This window comes from Crocuta crocuta, unplaced genomic scaffold (assembly GCF_008692635.1).
Source record: "Crocuta crocuta isolate KB4526 unplaced genomic scaffold, BGI_CrCroc_1.0 scaffold333, whole genome shotgun sequence".
Lineage (NCBI taxonomy): Eukaryota > Metazoa > Chordata > Mammalia > Carnivora > Hyaenidae > Crocuta > Crocuta crocuta.
This window is the reverse complement of record NW_027532856.1, coordinates 641169-657687: the sequence shown is the minus strand read 5'-3', so window position 1 is coordinate 657687 and position 16519 is coordinate 641169. Positions and strand designations below refer to the sequence as shown.

At 38.5% G+C, this 16519-nt stretch overlaps 1 protein-coding gene across 7 annotated transcripts in view; it reads right to left on the bottom strand.

Moving 5' to 3' along the window:
- Positions 1-16519, bottom strand: part of ACACA (acetyl-CoA carboxylase alpha) — a 270686-nt gene that overhangs the window by 95455 nt on the left and 158712 nt on the right. For 4 of the 7 annotated variants that reach the window (XM_077745585.1, XM_077745584.1, XM_077745589.1 and 1 more), the window contains 6 exons: positions 15089-15145; positions 14811-14855; positions 6948-6989; positions 5926-6141; positions 4227-4382; positions 1660-1863 (listed from right to left, as the gene is read on the bottom strand). In XM_077745585.1, the coding sequence (XP_077601711.1) occupies positions 1660-1863; positions 4227-4382; positions 5926-6141; positions 6948-6989; positions 14811-14855; positions 15089-15145 (720 nt within the window). Of the gene's footprint in view, positions 1-1659; positions 1864-4226; positions 4383-5925; positions 6142-6947; positions 6990-14810; positions 14856-15078; positions 15146-16519 lie in introns of those variants that run through there. The other 3 variants (XM_077745587.1, XM_077745588.1, XM_077745590.1) reach the window with 2 other exon arrangements.

Sequence of the window (16519 nt, the reverse complement as noted above, 5' to 3'; positions counted from 1 at the left end):
TTTTGCTGGTTCCCTCCTCTGGCCAGTGACTCTGGGGTTCACATTCCACAGTGGCTGTTGAACTCTCTCAACTGAAAAGCCTGAAGGAGACCTCTTCCTTTAGGGTTGCCTAAATAGGTAGGACCCATGGTAATAGGGGTTCTCCCTCAGGCAAAGGGTAGCTCATTCATTCTTTCAGATACTTATTGAGTACTTATTTTGTGCCAGGCGTAGTACTAAATCCTGATTGAAGGCATCTGAGCCTTTCATGCCCTTGTGTCACCACTAGCCAAAATGAAGGAAATCTAAGAGCTTTCTAATAAAAGAAAGGTAAAATAAAGTAGTTATGAAGAACAAACATATTTATCAAAAACATTAAAATCTCAAGTGGCCATCTTATTTTTCACAAGAACAGACCTGCCTTGAAGCCATTGAAGAAGTTAATTAAAAATATCCCTGCCCATGGAAAGCTCTGACTGAAAATGTCTTTAAGGCGGTCTTGAAAAACATCAAATGCAGCAAAAATTATTGAATACTCTTTCTCTTGTTCACCCCTTGCACTCTTGTGCGCACACTCTCTCTCCCTCTGTTTTAACTGTTCACTTCTCACTGGATAGATTTCTCTGGCCATCTAACTGGGAATCAAAGCACAAAATAAAAGGTCACTCTGACAACTATCCAAACTCAGATTTTTAAAATTCATCTTCAAAATACTGGCAAAAATGTCTTTTCTTGCCTCTGCTCTTGGATTTAAAAGGACATAGATAAAAACAAGAGACATATAATCTCTTCCTGGCAACCCAATGCATAGGAGAAATTGAAACCCTTGTGTACACGTACTGAAGCAAGGTCATCCTTTAAACAGAAGAAATGCACTTCCCAAGTTCAGGCCAAAAACCTAAAATAACACCTCAGTTCTTAAGAAGATGTGAGCAATGGTGAACCAACCCAGATCCAGTATCACAGCAAATGGCACAAATATTTAGAAATGAAGGTGGTAACACAGATTAAAAGGAGTTCTCTGTTATGACATAATCTAATGCAAGAGTTATCTTCCATTTTCACATTCTTGATTTTTCTACTGAAAAAGGGGTTAAAATTTGCTACTTTGCTCTTTTGTAGATTTATAATACTCTTAACTCTTTGGAGGAAAATAATGTGTGTAAATGGAATAATATAATGGGTAAATATGAGAAAGTCACTGCTTGACATTGCTCAAGCTATTACATTATGCTGAAATCTTCCTTAAGATCAAAGCTGGTGACATATTTCAACAATTTTCTTTTCTTCACTTGCCAATGAGTAGGCTATCAAAGCTAAAAACAGGAAGAACAGGTCAGCCCAGAGAAGACAAGATTGTTCAGGGAGCTCAAGAGCCCTCTAAAAAAGAATGCTAAATCGCAGAATTACCTCTGGATTGAGGTTCAGCTGGCATCTGTTTGGGCTCACCAGTACGTACATCACAAAATATTGAGGGTTTCATAACATCATCATTAAGAACACAGGCCTATCTTATAAGGCAAACGAAGTTTTTCAAATTCATGTGTGCACTGAAGCTGACAGAGGCTAACTCTGCTACATGAACCAACAGGACTTGTGAGTTTGGGTTTTCCATAACAAGGACACATGGCTTATCTTTAGGACCAAATCAAAAGTCTGAGGAGCCCTTGACTACTGTACCTGTGCTGTCCTGGAGTCAGTCACTTCCTTGTACAAGCTGATGTCCAAGTAATAGCCGGACTCGTTTGTCAGGAAGAGGCGGATGGGAATTGCTTTTCCAGTTGGTGTAAGGCGAATGTTGATTTTCAGTTCTGCCTGGAGGACACGTAATTTCCACAGCCGACTTCCGTAGCGCATTACCATGCTCCGCACAGATTCCTCAATCTGTCAGAGACACGTCACTAAGCACAAAACTTAAAACACCTTGTACCTAGAACCTGTTTCAGGTCTGCCCATCTTTGGGAAAAAAGGAATGGAAAAAGGTGCTGGTTTCTGGAGATGTGCACTGCATGTATTCCTTATAAAAAGTAAGATAATTTCTCCCCAGCCCTACACTTGCTTAGAAACAAATTGGGGACAATTTCATGCCAGCCTGGCATTTGAGTGGGGTTCTCTGGTTCACAACACCCAAATCTGTGCAACTCTCTATCCGTTCCCCAATTATATTCATATTCTATATCAAAGATCTGCAATATCTAAAATTACAAGCCATGGGATTTAAGAAAAAGCCCAAATAAGAATAAAATCTCTAGTTAAACAGCTATTAAGTAGCATTTATATGCATGGTAACTATGTTTCATTGTACTTACAGGACCTCAAATCATCATAGCAATTACCACCATGAGCTTTTTCCTATACAATTTTATTAAACTTTATAATATATGCCTCTTGGTAAATTGCACAAATTAAAGAGAGGCAATTTGTAGGTGGTGCTAGAATGTTCTCTCTAAACAGAGCTCTGAAGCTCGGTCCAACTGGGATTTAAGTAGATGGGAAGATATTCCATAGTTTCTCTAAGGCTTATACCCAGGCAGCTTAGTGCTCCTAGTTTTCAGGGTTTGGCAAGTTATTTGGCTTTAGATGGGACTTTCCTTCACTGACAAATGGAATTTTGTTTTCCCAATATGGCTGAAGGCAGCCAGGACATACTACTCAAAATTAACCCATTTTCTTAAATGAAGTATCTTTCTAAAATGCTTTCTCAACTTAGAAAGTATCAAAAATATCTTCTACCACCCTTCTCTTATGGTTCTTCAGAAGTATGTGCCACCCTTGCGGTTTGTTTTAGCACCACAGAATCTCAGGTTAATGGATTTCAAGGAGTGAACTTATCTAGTTCCACACTTGCTTGTTCACCAAAGGGTATCTACCTATTCTTTTCTGGAGAGAACAATAGTCAACAATTTCTACATTCAGGAAGGAACCTGACAGTTATCTTATCGATGATTAGAAAGACATAGCTAGGGTGTATGGGTACTTAGAGTGGAAGCAGAGAGACAGATATTAAAAAAAAAAAAACTCACTGAGAAATGGTTAAGGCAAATCTAAAAATATATACAGTTAAATAGTGTCCTGGCCATGTTTTCACTCTTCCAGCCTCAGCAGTCCCAGAATGTTTAAGAGAACCTTCACTTAAACTAGATGATGAGACTTGATACTCAGTGAGTAGCCCTGACCTTGGCAACCTATCAGTAGTTTGGAGTCTTGAAGAAAAAAAGCAGAAAATGATTTTTTAGGTCTTAGATATTAAGTTCAAAAATCTAAAGTCCGGGGCGCCTGGGTGGCTTAGTCGGTTAAGCGTCCGACTTTCGCTTAGGTCATGATCTTGCGGTTCGCGGGTTCGAGCCCCGCGTCGGGCTCTGTGCTGACTGCCAGCTCAGAGCCTGGAGCCTGTTTCAGTCTGTATCTCCCTCTCTCTCTGACCCTCCCCTGCTCACGCTGTCTCTCTCTCCTAGAAATAAATAAAACATTAAAAAAAAAAAAAGAAAAAAAAAATCTAAAGTCCATGCCTACAATTGATCTTGAGAAAGGGGGATACTGCTTCTAACCAAATTCCACAATACCAAGAGACAAAAAGGTTAGAGCGAATATAAACAGAGAGCAGCCTGTCTTTATTACACTTGGGATAAAAGGTCAAGTATAGAATCACCCTGTTTACCTTTCTTAAACTATACGGGATGCATTTTAGAATAGAGCCTGAGGACAGAAAACATATATAATACATGTGAAAATTCTTTATCAACCAAATTGTCTCCCTGTGGAAAAATACTGAAGGGAAATAGGTTAGACACTTTGGAAAGTTGTACTGCCTCCCTAAGGCTACCAGGTAAGTTAACATTTAGTGAAAAACAGCAGTAATTTTGCCAAAATGTCCAAAAATAGCAAAGTTATTCCAGATGAGAAATCCTCAGGAACTATATAAAAACAGGACAATTATGATGACAACTATCAAAAGCAGGTACCAATGGAATAACAGAAAGAAACTTTATGTTTTTGTACTGCTTATAAATGACCAGCAAGATAACATTGTACCACCTTCAGCTTTTATGTCTGCATTCAATGGCTTTATCAAATTTTTTACTCCCTCCCAGAAATCCTGTCTCATAAACATTCTGTAAACTTTAAAGATCAAGGGCTCACCGAGCTAACCAAGTGTACTTGTTTCCAGGTTCAAGTGAGAATAAATATGGATGAATTTCTCTACTTGTGCTTGGTAGTCCTGGGAGAGAAGCTAAAGAGAAATGTACCTTTGATGGGTCCATAATGACTGTGGGCACAAAGTTGAGGAAGATATGGTTGCAGTCAGTGCGAACATTTGTATTATTAAAAGCAACTTCCAATTCATCCATGGCCTCCAGGAGCAGCCTCTCCCCTTCATTTTGTAGATATTCAAAAGAAGCTTCCTATATGAAATGAAAATCACCATCAACATTAGTATATTTAAAAAAAATTTTTTTTAATGTTTTTATTTATTTGTGAGAGAGAAAGGCAGCGTGAGTAGGGGAGGGTCAGAGAAAGAGGGAGATACAGAATCTGAAGCAGGCTCCAGGCTCTGAGCTAGCTGTCAGCACAGAGCCTGACGCAGGGCTCAAACCCACGAACTGTGAGATCATGACCTGAGTAAAAGTTGGATGCTTAACCAACTGAGCCACCCAGTCACCCCATCATTAGTGTGTTTTAAAAGAGTCAGTAGGGGCGCCTGGATGATTCAGTGGGTTGAGCATCTGATTCTTGATTTCTGCTCAGGTCATGAACCCAGGGTTGTGGGATCAAGCCCCCATGGGGCTCCACACTGATCATGGAGCCTGCTTAAGATTCTCTCTCTCCTTTCCTCTACCCCTCTCCCCCACTCATGCTCTCTAAAAATAAATAAATAAAGGGGGGAAATCGTGGGGGAGAGGGAGGAAGGCAAACCATGAGAGACTCTTGAATGCTGAGAACAAACTGAGGACTGATGGGTGTTGGGGGGAGGGGAGTGGGGGTGATGGGCATGGAGGAGGGCACTTGTGGGGATGAGCACTGGATGTTATATGGAAACCAACCTGACAATAAACTATTAAAAAAATAATAATAAATATTTAAAAATGAAATTCAATAAAGAAATGGTTATTATACTAACTTAACAGTGCTATGTCATGAATCATAAGGCACCTGTTGCAGATGCTATCTTTCTCCCTAGAGTCAGCCCAATGACCACAGGAAGCAGAGGCAGGCAACGATCCAAGAGTTCCTACCAGCCCTTCCTCCTGCCTCCTAGGGTAACACTTCCTTCTAATAGGTGGAGATGTGGGGCATCCCCAGAGCTATACTTCCAACAGGAACACATTTTACATATACCAAACAGAGGAGTTTAGAAAGGAAATCTGTTTAGAAAGTAAACATTGAAGAAAGGGTATAGATATGGGATCCAGTAATTAACATGCTGGGAAGTGTCTTGCTATACACAGAAACTATCCTACCTCTAGATGGGCTTACAGTGGGGCCATCACTAACTTTTCTCTTTATCTTCTATCATCACCTAACTAACCCTGTAATTTTTCTGTTAAGATGTTTTTCTTTTTCTCCAATGAGTGCTTTTATGCTTGCATTACCAAGAATAAATTTTTTTATGAAAAGATTTATGAAATATTTATTTCTGTGAGAGAAAGGCCTCTCAGACTTCTAATGGCTACTGGAGAGTGGGATGAATGAGAATACAAGCCTCAATTCAAAAAATAAAAACCCAGGGGTTTTTCTGGTTCAGAAAAAGTAGACTGAGGCTGGCTCAGTCAGTAGAGAATGTGATTCTTAATCCCAGTGTCATGAGTTCAAGCCCCATGTTGGGTGTGGAGACTACTTAAGATTTTAAAAAATTAAAAAACAAAACAAGAAATGAAAACCTGATTTTGAATGACATCTGTTTCTCTGCCCCTTCCCTCAGAGACAGCTTCCCACCAAAGTACCTACCTTGGTGACCAGATCAGAATGTCTGATGATTGCACGAACAAAGAACCTGTAGTCTGTCACTTCAGTGCCCACTTCCACCTTGGCTGCCCCAAGATACAGGTGCATTTTATGATTAGCACATGGAATGGCAGTAAGGTCAAAATTTCTCATCCGGTTCAGCTCTAACTGGAAAGCTAGGGCAGGCTCCAGGTGACGATAGATACGATCCTCCTCAAACTGAACCCAAAATTGGAGAATAAAGAGCTCACAAGAGGCAGTTAACAAAATTATATTATTAACATATACGTAAAAGGGACACTTGAAAATAGAAACATAAACGATGATGTGCTAATAAGCAACAAAAATGAGCTATATACAAGGATAATGCTATAGCTTATATAAGATTAGGGACTAAAATACCTATTTACTTCCCAAGATTTCATCATTTATGCTTTTACAAATGGTGATGCTCTCCATTAAAAACAAGCAAACAAAATACCAATTCCCTCAGAACTCCTACTGCATTACTGTCTATACAGTTCATTTCTGACAATTAACCACAGACTGCTTCACATTAATATCTACTTCACATACTGGTGTTTTGTGTTTATACGACTAAAATGCTTACAGGCAGGGTCCAGTTTTATACTCTTATCATTTCTGGCACAGTACAAAGGACACAGTAAATACTCAACAAGTAAACATCATGTAATTTTTAAAAACAGAGATATTTGGCTTTGGAATATTTTATATCTAAAGATTTAAAAAGAAATAATACTACTAAGGACAGTAGTCCTTTAATATATCATTAGGATTGTCCTAAAACATAGTGATGATTGTGAAAGTTATCGCTTTCCATGGGTAGCTCAATACATTGGACTGTTTCCTACACCAAATTCTTTCTGAAGGGAGTCCTCCTAGGTTCTAAGACACATGTAAGGCAAAGGGAAGTGCAAGTTCAATTAGAGAAAGGAGAATGGCAAGAAGAGCACATGGCAAAGAGGTGGGAGGGCAAAAAAAGGTGGGAGGGAATCAGTCCTTACCTTATCCCTTGCTCGGAACGTGAAAAATTTAGGAAATTCTCTCTGTGGTAAAGAAGGGGAAAATATGTCAGTCTTTCAAAGATATGGCTCTTTGGGGATAAACACATAGTAAGTACAGAAGCAGTCAAGCATTTGGAAGGCAGTTCCTAGAATACATGCTCCTTACCTAAGCTTAGCCCAGGGAATAGGAACAATCTTTTGGGTAACCACCACTGTGACCCCATTTCCAAATTTAAAATCACCACACTATTATCCTAACTTCAATAGCTAACCTCTCCTAGGGAAAATAAAATTAGTATTTTTTTTTATCTCCCAAGTGGAAAAAAGTCTTCCTCGGTGTTGCTTTAGGCATAACCTGGCAAATAAAACCAAAATACCCTATGCTGCAGCATTGCAATAGTAGTTACTGGACTGATTTCCCAAGTTTCCCCTTAAGAAAGTCTTCAAATGTAAACTAGCCAGATAGCACAGTATTCCCCAATCCATGTTTTTTCTACATTCACTGTTAAGTCAGTAATTCCAAGCATTTAGACAATAACATTCCAAGACAAAGAAAAGTATAAGATGATACTTTGGTCACTACCACCCTATGTATAGGAAAGAGGGGGACAGAACTAGTGAACTTGCAGTCATTAGGTCTTACTGCTCTTTTGCAGGGCATTATACAACAAAGCAGCCAATTTCCTAGAACCTTATTAATTAACAAAGATGAATTCAATTAGCAGAGTCCATTAGTTTCTGAAATTTAACTTATTAACACCAAATACCCGTTTCTCGGATGGGAGGCTCTACTGGCAGTGCTGGAATCATGTCATTACTATTTGCCTCTATAGGAGGTTTCATTAGGTATCTTCTTCATTATGAGTGCAATATAATCAAACACTTATTGGTCCAAGGCAGAGAAACCAGGACTAGCTGCCTAAATATTCCTCAATGAGCTTTAGGAAACATGAAGGAAACATGAATGGAAAGCCTTCTAGGTGGCAGGTGCTCTCACATGCTCTCCCACTGAATGCTCTCAACAACCTCTCAGGTATGTATCATGACCCCATTTTACAGCTGAGGAAGCTGGGGCCAAGTGATATGCCCAGGATCATAGAACCAGAACATGAACTTGAGTCTAATACCAGAGCCCATACCCTTTCATTTCTACCACTCTCTCTCAAGTATAGGGTACTAACTTTCTATAATCCAAGTTCCCTATTTAATCGATTTCTCTTTGTTGAGATGAAAAACAGAAATTAAGACTTTAAAGAAAAAAACAAATAAAGCAGAACTCATGCTGAAAACTTGTGGTTCTTGAATTTACTGAGAACTTCTTGAATACTTTCCACAGGTATTATACCTCTCTTACTTTAACTAAAGCTTACACAGTTAATCTTTTTACATTTTCTTGGCATTTCAACTGTAAAACTGCATTTAACAGGTTTCTAGGAGCTTGTTTAGCAAGCCCAGGAAATCCCTTGTTCAGGCTTGGGTCTTTAAAAGCCTTTTGAAAGTGGGTTTTACACAGCACTGATCTTTTACTGATAATGTTTTGTTCTAAATAATTCCCCCGAATGATAGTGAAGAACATGGGGATGACTTCAAGGTTAAGCAGGAAGATGTTCAGTTGAGTTGTCAGTAGATTTCATGCTCATGGCTTTATATAGCCTAGTTTTGATTTTATTCTTGAGAGGTATGGCTTTCAGAGCATTAGCTAAAAAAGCAACATAGGTCAAAAAAAGAAAAGGTAACAAAAAGTCCTTTCATGAAATTTTCTGAAAGAAGAGTCAAGGTAAGTGTAATAAGATCTTTTAAGCATATACCCTTTTATTCTGCCAGAACTATTAATTAATTTAAATATATTTATTTAGTATACCATTTATTCAAGTGTGTATATATGCAGAATCAAAATCACTTTCTTTCAAAAACATCACAATAGTAACAAAAAAAAAAAAGCTGTCTTTACCACTCAGCCAATTATGAAAATTTGTAGTAACCAAAAGGCATGGAAAGCAAACAATCCTGAATGGAAATACCTTCACAACAAATAACAAAAGAGAACTAATTTCTTGGCAGGGATGGGCAAAGACTTACCAAAATTGGAAAAACCACTTTCATTAAGATTAGCTTAAAAAAAGTGTTATGAGGGGCACCTGGGGGGCTTAGTCGGTTAAGCGTCCAACTTCAGCTCAAGTCATGATCTTATTATGGTCTGTGGGTTCGAGCCCCATGTCGGGCTCTGCCAGCTCACAGCCTGGAGCCGGTTTCAGATTCTGTATCTCCCCTCTCTCTGACCCTCCCCTGCTCACACTGTCTCTCTGTCTCTCAGAAAAAAAAAAGAAAAGAAAAGAAATAAAAAAGAAAAAGAAAAAGAAAAAGTGTTATGAGATGATATAAACTTTTTTTTTTTTTAAATAACTTTGGAGCAATGTTTTAGCTCCAGTGGGATCCTCAATTTAAGTGTGAGGCATTCAAGTCACGAGACGGCCAGAAGTTCTGTGCGATGAGAAACCAGGAATAATGAGAGATTCTTGGGAAGACAGACAAGTTCTGAAGACTTTTACAGCAAGTCACTTCCTTCAGTGCTCAAAACACTGCAGAAACAGAAAACACAGAGAAGAAAAGCAGAGGTCTGATCCTACAGTTGTAGTCAATTCCTTCACCCTACCTCATCCTGAGACTTCCAATTTTTTCACTAACAGCATTCATGCTTATTCCATCACTAATGTAATTGCTTTCCAGGCATTCTACTAGTGTTATGGGCAAATATCATAATTGAATGTACACAAAGAAAAACCCTTTTAGTGTACTGGTACCAAAAACCAAAAGAATGCAACATTTCTCAGGAAGAAATTATACCCCTGCTGTGTTCTAATCAGCCAACCATCATCAAGACAATCAAAATAATTTGCCTAAATTAGCCAATCAAGACACCCTGCAAATCAGAGAATGTGAAAACCTGCCACAGAAAACATCATAGCTGATTATGATACTAATAATCGTGTTAAAAACCTAATGAGATGAAGAAATTGGAAACTTGCTGGTGCAATTCTCTTTTACCTCAACATGCTGAGAACTAATTATATAGACTGTAATTAAAACAAAAACCCAAACCAAACCTTCTAAACAATAGATGATCCACTAGCAAACAAAACTACCAATTTTTTCCAATTTTATTGAGATATAATTGGCATATCAGTTTTTTAAAGAAATGAACTACTAACCATGATAACTATTTTAAAACATTTTTAAAAGTTTATTTATTTATTTTGAGAGAGGCAGAGACAGTCAGAGAGGGGCAGAGAGAGGGAGAGAGAGAGAGAATCCCAAGCAGGCTCAGTACTGTCACAGTACTGTCAGTGCAGAGCCTGATACAGGGCTCGAACTCACGAAACTGTGAGATCATAACCTGAGTCAGAGCCAGGAGTCAGACGCTTAGCTGACTGAGACACCCAGGTGCCCCACCATGATAACTATTTTTGATGGTGGGTTCTTCCTTCAGACCCAAATAAGTTAGAATCGATCATATAAAACTGGTAAAACTACAACTATCACCTAGGTGATTTATAGTAGAATTTTTTTAATCGCCTAAAATTGTAAAAGCAAGACCCCAAAGGAAACTTACATTCAAAACTGATTAATCAGTGTTTGGACCTAATGCTTCTGTTTCGGTTGCCAAGGATCAGAAGAAATAGGATTTTTAGGAAAATTCGCACTTCCATATCCTTAACAAAACTTTGCTGAGAAAAATATGGAAAGCTTCAAAAAGCTTACTACTCACACTCCAATCAAACAGTACCTACTGCTACACTTTCTGAAATTCTAGATCTGAAATGTGAGTGAAACTAAGAGACTTAAATGCTACATAAAGCTGGAGAACTGCAGCTGATACAGCTGCAGAAATTCGAAGACCCTGTCCTTTTGCTTTGAAAGCTTCCATTTTTTTTTTTAATAGGAAGGAGATATTTATAAGGATGGGTTTGTTTCTTCTCAAACTTTGTTTAAATATCAATGTTAAGCAGTTATTCAAGCCCTGTTATGGGCACTTGATTGGGCACGGAAACAGCCTCAATATCAAGACTCCTTAGTCCTGGTGGATACTGCCAGCTCCGAGGAGCAGGCTCCATGTTCTAAACGATTCTCTAAGAGACTAAGGCAGTAGCAGACATTCCAGGGCTCAGCTCTCTGGGACTGTGGTGATAGACAACAAAGCTTTAGAAATGCTTACAGTGTTCACTGGCATCTGAATAAGCACCTAACAATATATACACTTTCTAGGAACGTTTACTGTGGCCCTCATTTGTTCTGGTTATAAACCAGCATGACAGACAAGGACCATGTAACAACGGCACAGGTGCTTCATTCCACACCAGCCAATGTTGTTCTTGAACAGCCTTGGTAACCTTCCTCCTCTCCTTGCCCCCTCATGTGCACTTTTCTCTTCAATAATATAGGGATTTCACAGTGTAGAACAGGGGAGGCTGCATACATCACAGTGGATTACCCAAAAGCCAGGGAGATCAAGGGATTCATCTCTAACACTCCCAGAAAGCTTCCTCTTTTTCACACTAGACTAACTATGGGGCAAGCACATATCAGATGACATGACAGAGGCTAAGCATCCTCCATGAATGGCAAGCTACCACCAGTAGAGGAACTCAGAGCAGCACCAGGACAGTGAGCCCTGGATTTGTACAACTCCTGCCAAGGCTTCCTGGCTATTGTAGATCCTGGCTGGAGCTCAGTAATAGTTGCCCTTGCCCCCTGCATAACCACTAATAATTTCTAAGGAGTCTCACATAAAAACACCCCAACTCCTCTGCCATTCAATGCTTCAGAGAAAATCCAGTCCACACTAAGCCTTAATGTTTTCTATGTTCTAAAGCAATCTTTCCTACACTCGTGACAAGTCACTTGATAATTTAACTTATTTCTCACTTGATGCCACTATAAATAGGAACTGGACAATGATCCCAGGGAAAGACCAGCTGCTGGGTTCATTTCCTGGCAGATTTTGCCTATATGTGTCCCTATTCAACCTATTGGACAGCTGGGAGAACAAAAAAAAAAATGTTTTAAAGCTGTAGATACACTCTAGGACATGACAAAGATCCAAAGGTAAGAAAGTACAAAAGAGGGGCGCCTGGGTGGCCCAGTCGGTTATGCGTCCGACTTTGGCTCAGATCATGATCTCGCACTTCATGGGTTCGAGCCCCACACAGGGCTCTGTGCTGACAGCTAGCTCAGAGCCTGGAGCCTCTCTTCAGATTCTGTGTCTCTCTTTCTCTCTAAACCTCCCCCGCTTGCGCTATCTCTCTCTCCCTCTCTCTCTCTCTCAAAAAAAAAAAAAAAAAGAAAAAGAAAAAGAAAAGAAAGAAGGAAAGAAAGAACGAACAAAAGAAAAATACTGTTCATTGGGGCACCTGGGTGGCTTAGTCGGTTAAGCATCTGACCAGCTCAGGTCATGATCTCGCGGTTTGTGAGTTCAAGCCCTGTGTCAGCGTCTACACTGACAATATGGAGCCTGCTTTGAATTCTTCTTCTGTCTCTGTTCCTCCCCTGCTCATACTCTCTCTCAAAATAAATAAAAATGAAAATGTTAAAGAAAAAAAAAGAATGCTCATGGAAATTAATTGGTTTGGCTTTTTAAAAATTTTAGTAGAAAGTTTTAATCCATCATGGAATGCTTATTACAGGAAACCAGTTACTGTGCTATAGACATCAAGACTCCACCTGAATTATTAGGGAAAAGGAAAATAATTTTACAAGTTCACTATTATTCCCCAGAATATTATATTATCCCAAAGTCAGTGGGAAATGAAATATCACATTAAAACTTAAGAATCTAGGGGCGCCTGGGTGGCTTAGTCGGTTAAGCGTCCGACTTTCGCTTAAGTCATGATCTCACGGTTCGTGGGTTCGAGCCCCGCGTTGGGCTCTGTGCTGACTGCCAGCTCAGAGCCTGGAGCCTATTTCAGAGTCTGTGTCTCCCTCTCTCTCTGACCCTCCCCTGCTCACGCTGTCTCTCTCTTTCTCTACTAGAAATAAATGAAAATATTTTTAAAAAAAGAAAAAGAAAAAAAAGAATCTAGTCCAGTACTCTTTTCAAATCCAGCTCTTGGCTCTGGCATGTCTACCTTAGTTCAGATCAGCATTTAACAGCCATCCTATTTATTCATGGGCTTCCATATTCTATCCCAAGTATCAATTTTATTCTCTAAGCTCTTGATTTTTCTTCCTAAAGCTCCAGGGTTCTCTTTAAGCTCCTCATACTTTTCCACTGCCTCTAGTTTCCTATCTAAAGTTATTGATTGATATATATCTGCATTCTGCTTGATTTCCTGACATCAATAACACAGGGGAGTTGTGCAGTCCACATTTCCTAAAGAATTTTTAAAAATCCTAGCTCTTTAACTTGAGGGTAGTCTGTCTTGTTTCTCTATAGACTAGACCAACAACGTGAGCTGTGAGAAGAAAAACAAAATGTCAAGTGCTACAGACCTAATAAACAAAGGGCAATAAAAACAGTCACACATAGGTCTTTGAATTTAGAAATTCCTTTCCAGAACCCAAAGGCTATCTTTATTATTACAAATGAACAGTGCTTGAAAACTAACTGAATTATCTTAATTGTTAATGAACAGTGCTTGAAAACTAACTGAATTATCTTAATTGTTAAAACAAAAAAAATTTTTTTTAATTTTTTTAAGGTTTTATTTATTTTTGAGAGAGACAGAGCATGAGTGGGGGAGGAGCAGAGAGAGGGAGACACAGAATACAAAGCAGGCTCCACACTCTGAGCTGACACGGGGCTTGAACCCACAAACCATGAGAACCTGAGCCGAGGTTGGACCCTTAACCAACTGAGCTACCCAGGTGCCTTGAAATTTTTTTTTTTTTTTTTTAAGTTTATTTATTTGAGAGAGACAGAGACAGCACAAGTTGGGGAGAGGCAGAGACAGAGGGAGAGAAAAAGAATCCCAAGCAGGCTCTGAGCTGCCAGGTGTAGAGCCTAAATCCACAAACCGTGAGATCATAACCTGAGCCAAAACCAAGAGTGGGTCACTTAACTGACTAAGCCACCCAGGTGACCCCCAAATAAAATTCTTATCAGGAAGATTAAGACTTCCTAATATCTTCTGGAATCTTACTTAGCTATGGTTAGATCAATTTTTAAGGAAATATGTTAACAATAATCAGTCATTTCAGAAGATAACATCTTGATTGCAAACTGGATTTTTGACCTTACTACTATCATTACAATGGGTATGATTGTGGGTATACCATAGTTTGGATGGCAGGCTATTAGTTCTGTTTTCAACAAAATTTTTGATTTCACAAATATTAACAGTTAATTCAGTTAAATGGGAGAACAAGCAATTTAATGCTTCATTTTATTTATTTCCTCCTCCTAGAATTAACCTAAGACAAAACACCAACTTGAATTTTGTTAAGACATTTTAAATAATAAATGATTGGTTTTCAGAATTGAGAATTCTCAATAATAGAACCTGAATCCAACTTTGGTAGAAGCTAAAACCTCAAAGTACAATCAGCAGTTCTTGATTACTGAGTCCCTATATTCACTCTGCACAGAAGATATCAGTAGTTCCCACTTCTTCCTTAGTTATCTGGATAAACACTTGTGTTCATTCTTAACTACTTCTCAGAGTTATACTGAGAATTCATTATAGGGTTAAAAAAAAACCTTTAGCTGGAACACTAAAGAAGAACTGGAAGATTCATTTTAACACTTCCTAAAAGAACCAAACATTAGTCCAGCCCTTCTAAATAACTCACACATACTCTATATTTAAATAATTGGTGTCAAGCAGATAAAACAGTAAGCAATCTTTCATTGTGGCTCCTTTTACTTACATGAAATCTCTGATCCACCTCATAGTTGACCTGTTTTCTGAAATCCTTTCAAATGAAAGACAGAAAAGAAGAAAAAACAGAAGCTGGCAATTAGTAATAAAATTAAAGATGAATTAAGTAAAAAGTGATGAGTTAAATTAATGTCTTTTTCTTGATTAAATTTATAGAAAATAGTTATTAGAGTCTATAAGAAATAAGTGATTATAATTCCATATTTTATTTTTAAAAGTTCTAGTAGCAGCATAAGACAGTGGGGGGTATCACTCACGTGCCAGTACCTTTTGTGCAACCAGGAAAGTAAGGCGCCGTATCCCATGCTCAACCAGGGTAGCTTTCTAAGAACAAACACGTAAACAGAAGATAGATGAGATCTTCATTCTTCCTAAGTTTTACCCCATTTAGTCTTCAGAAAGCTCTGAGTGGGCAAGCATCCTTTTTTGAATATCTGCATCTTACCTCAGTACCTTTAAACTTGCAAATAAACAAGTCTCAACCTGGCTCCGATGGAATAGGTTTCATATATTGATCTGAACAAAACTGAAAGAGAACTCTGTGGAGAAGGATCACATGAAGTCACCTAAATTCTCTAAGGACTGATTTACGTCAGTAAAGGTGGACCTTAACACAATTTCTGCTTCCCAAAAATCACATTAGTGGGTCTGTATTCAAATGTGAAGATTCATACTGATACAGAAGCTAAATGTAATCAGGAAAAGGGAAAAGAAGAAATTTCCATAACAAAGAAAATTCAGGTCCTACACTCCTACTTACAGATACTACCTATTATCAGATACTGCATTCCTAGAATTCAGCAGAACCTAGTCCTGCCCTTTCTAGTTCTAAAACATTTCTCCCCTATTTTACATGAAGGTATTTTTAAAAAAGATTCTCTTTTAAAATTGGCAAAATCAATGTTTCACAGGCTTTTAAATTTAGTGGTTATTTACATCTCCACTTGGCATAGGCAAGCAGCACATTAGAAGGCAACAGACCCCAGAGATTTCAAGACAGATTCTCATATAAGTCTTGGGCCTTTGGATCTAAGCCTTTGTCTATACCATACCTCTCACTTATCTCACAAGTAGAGACTAAGAAACAGGTTAATGAAATAAGTAAGGGACATACTTTTAAAGGTCCCTAACAAAGAGGGGCTACATGGCAACAAAGAAAAAAGCAATTTTACTAGTTGAATGCCCTGAGAGAATATATAAATAATACAAATAGAAAAAAAATGTGGATTTTCACAAACTGCATTTAGACTTCGGTTTGATCACATTCCTTGCTATAACTCGAACCAAGAGCTATGTTCTTAAGCCAATTCTTCACTCTCATAGTACTATGTATTTTTAAAATCCAAATTAGCTTCCCCTTATGAACAGGCACATGCCTGAGCCATTTTCCTCCTACTTTCCCATCTCTACTATGGCACTGCTTAGTAATAAAATTAACTTACAGCATAAACAAAAGATAACTGGAAAAATTAATTTTCTAATAATAAATCCCCAGGCCAAACATGAATAAACTTTGGCTTAATAACATTTAAAAAGGATCTGTACTGGCATCATACCCGTTAGTGTAAATAACCAAGTATCGATACTACAGTAAGAAAAAACTGTTTTAGAAAAACAGAGTGGAGTGGGGGCTGCAGTAGTTATCGGTCTTTAAGCATGCCTAGGAACAGAAACGTTTTTTCCAGCACCAACTACACC